At 43.5% G+C, this 3,020-nt stretch overlaps 1 protein-coding gene across 1 annotated transcript in view; it reads left to right on the top strand.

The window, feature by feature from the left end:
• Positions 1–3,020, top strand: part of arhgef39 (Rho guanine nucleotide exchange factor (GEF) 39) — a 95,715-nt gene that overhangs the window by 70,827 nt on the left and 21,868 nt on the right. The window contains exon 9 of the mRNA XM_005733242.2: positions 1,313–1,441. Coding sequence (XP_005733299.1) covers positions 1,313–1,441 — 129 coding nt within the window. The remainder of the gene's footprint in view (positions 1–1,312; positions 1,442–3,020) is intronic.

Raw genomic sequence — 3,020 nt, 5'->3', positions numbered from 1 at the left:
TACAATGTAGCTGCCATCACCTGTGTATGACTGGGTGGATGACTGTAGTGTAAAGCGCTTTGGGGTCCTTAGGGACCAAGTAAAGCGCTTTACAAATACAGACCATTTACCATTTAACTCGGTACAAAAAAAAAAAGTAACTTGACTTGGAGAGCTGACCGCCAAGAGTGGAGTTATACTGGGTGGTTCAATTCTTTGGAATTGTTAGCCTGTTTGCCCATTGATTCATCTTATTGATTCCACTTGAACTACAATCAGCTGATTTCAGTTTGTGTGCCAGAGCAGTAAAATAGTCGTGCAATCTAGAACCTGGACGTGGACATGCTTTTATTTTCATTGCACAAATGGATAAGAGCGCAATGTTACACTGGAAGCTGCATCAGGATAGAAACAACTGCATTATACTGCAAGCAAACCTTTGGCTCGTTGCAAGTATCTGCACAGACAGCCTGCTAACACTAAGCTAGCCAAGAATGTTAAAGCTGAGTGCTGAACCCGGCCCAGCAGCCACAGCCTGAACTTCAGCAGCAATGAGCCTCCATCTCTACCTGTTCATATTTTCCCAACAACTGTGGCAATTCTAACAAAATCTACTCGTGCAAATTCTCAAGTCTGCACTGTCAAAATGAAAGTAAGCATTAATTTATGAACTCATAGTGTTAAATTTGAACATGTCTGTTTTTTTCAGTTGATTTCTTTTTTTTTGGAGTATGCAGGTCAGGTGTTATGACTGGGAAATACTTACATTTCTATAGGTGTATTATATATGTGTATTTATTAACAGCCGGCAGTATGTTTTAAAGTGTTACAGTACTGAACATAGCTGTTAATAGTCAAAATCTTGGATGTGCACATTTCTGACAAAATTCATATTCGAACAGGCTCACACAAAATGAGATGTTCAGTAGGAGTTCCCTTTTACTTATTATTTTCTGTGAGGAACCCCACAAATCACCATACTTCATCATCATATTATTATTATAATTATTATTGTGCTTTATGAGCCAAAATGGTCACTCTGGTGCACCTGCCACTAAGACTTCCATCTTTTTAAAACACTGTAATAAAAAACATTGTGCTGCAGTCATTTTCACACTAATAGCTTTTATTCGTCAGTGTGCTTTACAACCATCATTGTAATATTTGCAAATATACCAATGAATGTTTTTGCTGTTCTTTGTCAGTCTTTAGATTTATTTTCCAGACCATGAGACATGCGCTACAAAATAATACGCTGTGACTTTGTTTTTACTTCTTTTAGCCAGACATATCATATAAAGCAGTTACACTGAAAAAACTGTTTGTGTTTTAGGAGCAGTGACTGTCGTGTGTGAGGTGTCCCAGCGTATTGACGACAATACCCGGCACCATGAGAACCACTTGGAGCTTTGCCGTGTGCAGAAACTGCTGAAAGGGAGAAAGATGAAGGTGTTGGCTCCAGGTTAGATCCTCTCATTAAATATTCTTTTGATCTCCTTCAAGAACTACCTCTATACATCTTCTCTGTTGCTGCATCTATTGCATGCATGCATCTATGCCTTCTGGGACACACTGGGGGAGAGAGGAAAACCAGACCAGCACACACAAACTAAAGGGGAAGTGAGGTCATTAAGAAGAAACTCATCCGTATTGTTCAAAATTCATAAATAGCAGAGCATTATTTAGAAGTGTGCAACAAGTCCAATTGTGAGATTTCCTCATTACTAAATATTCTACAGCTGTTTGTGGAAAACTGGGAAAGACGGCAACTCGGCCACAAAGTGGGAGGCCGTGTAAGATCACAGCGTCAGAGAAGGCTGCGGCACATTGAGTAGAGGTCACTAAGTTTCAATGAAGTCAGTCACTACAGACCTCCAAACTCCATGTGACCTCTTGGTTTCCATGGCTGAGCAGCTGCATCCAAGCCTTCACTAACCACAATGCAAAGTGTCGTGTGTGGTGGCACGCCGACACTGGAAGTGGAAGTGGAGATGTGGTCTCTGTGACGGTGTTTCTTTGCCCGGCGATCCGATGGATGAGTCTTGGTTTAGCAGTTGTCAGGGGAATGATGTTGCTTGCACTGTGCCCAGGATGGTGGAGGTGGGATTTTAGTCTGAGGCCCCGTAGTTCCAGTGACAGGAACTCATAATGCTGGAGCAAAGACATTTTGGACCATTTCATGCTCCCAACTTTGTGGGAACAATTTTAAGGATGGCCCCTTCCTGAGCTTGGTGTGGAAGATCTTGACCAGCCGGAGTCGTTCCCCACAGCCTCCTTCATCAGTTTCTGACCTCACAAGTGCTTCTGGAATAATGGTCAACCTTCACGGGTCGCATTCACAGAAGAGTTGAAGCTGTGGGCCGGCATATTAAACTCTTTGGATTAAAGCAAATAATCAGTATAGTGTATGCTACACATCATATCAATAATAATTAGTGAACCATCAGGTTCTGTTCTGTTATTTCCCCACAGCCCTGTGCTTCCAGCCACTCCACGCCCTGCTGGTATTTGTCCTGGATGTCGCTGCTGCCACTGTCCCCCATGACCAGTCATCTCGTGGACTCAAAGTTAAAAAGGAAGCCAAAATGTGTTGTCTGTGGGAGTGTGTGCTGGATTTGAGGAAATACATGTATGCATGATGTCCTGAGTCTGTGTTTGTGTGCTTGGATATGAAGGCGTGTTTTCCGTGAGTATGTGTGGCTGTTTGTGTTGTACGGGCTGGAAGTGGCGGCTGAATAGCAGCTCTTCTTTCTAATGCCGATGTGGGCATTAGTTTCAAAAGCTTTCTCTCATCCAAGTTCTCAGGCCCTCAAAACTCTGCTGTCAGCTTCCTTTCCAGCCAATAAAGCTCTGGTCCCACCAGGCAGACTTCAGAGCTGCAGGAGTACCACCTCGCCCCGCAACCCCACACCGACTCATTCTCCTTCCTCCCCACCAATGCCACCTCTAATGTGGGTAAAAGAAAAGCTGCCTTTGACAGATGAGAAGCATTGGAGCCCCTCAAACATATTAAGTAGCTCTGTAGGAGATGGGGGGGGGGG

The sequence above is a fragment of the Pundamilia nyererei genome, unplaced genomic scaffold (assembly GCF_000239375.1).
Source record: "Pundamilia nyererei isolate P.nyererei 1_Seehausen unplaced genomic scaffold, PunNye1.0 scaffold00050, whole genome shotgun sequence".
NCBI lineage: Eukaryota > Metazoa > Chordata > Actinopteri > Cichliformes > Cichlidae > Pundamilia > Pundamilia nyererei.
Note: the sequence above shows the minus strand (reverse complement) of the source record. Positions and strands in the feature narration are given on the sequence as shown.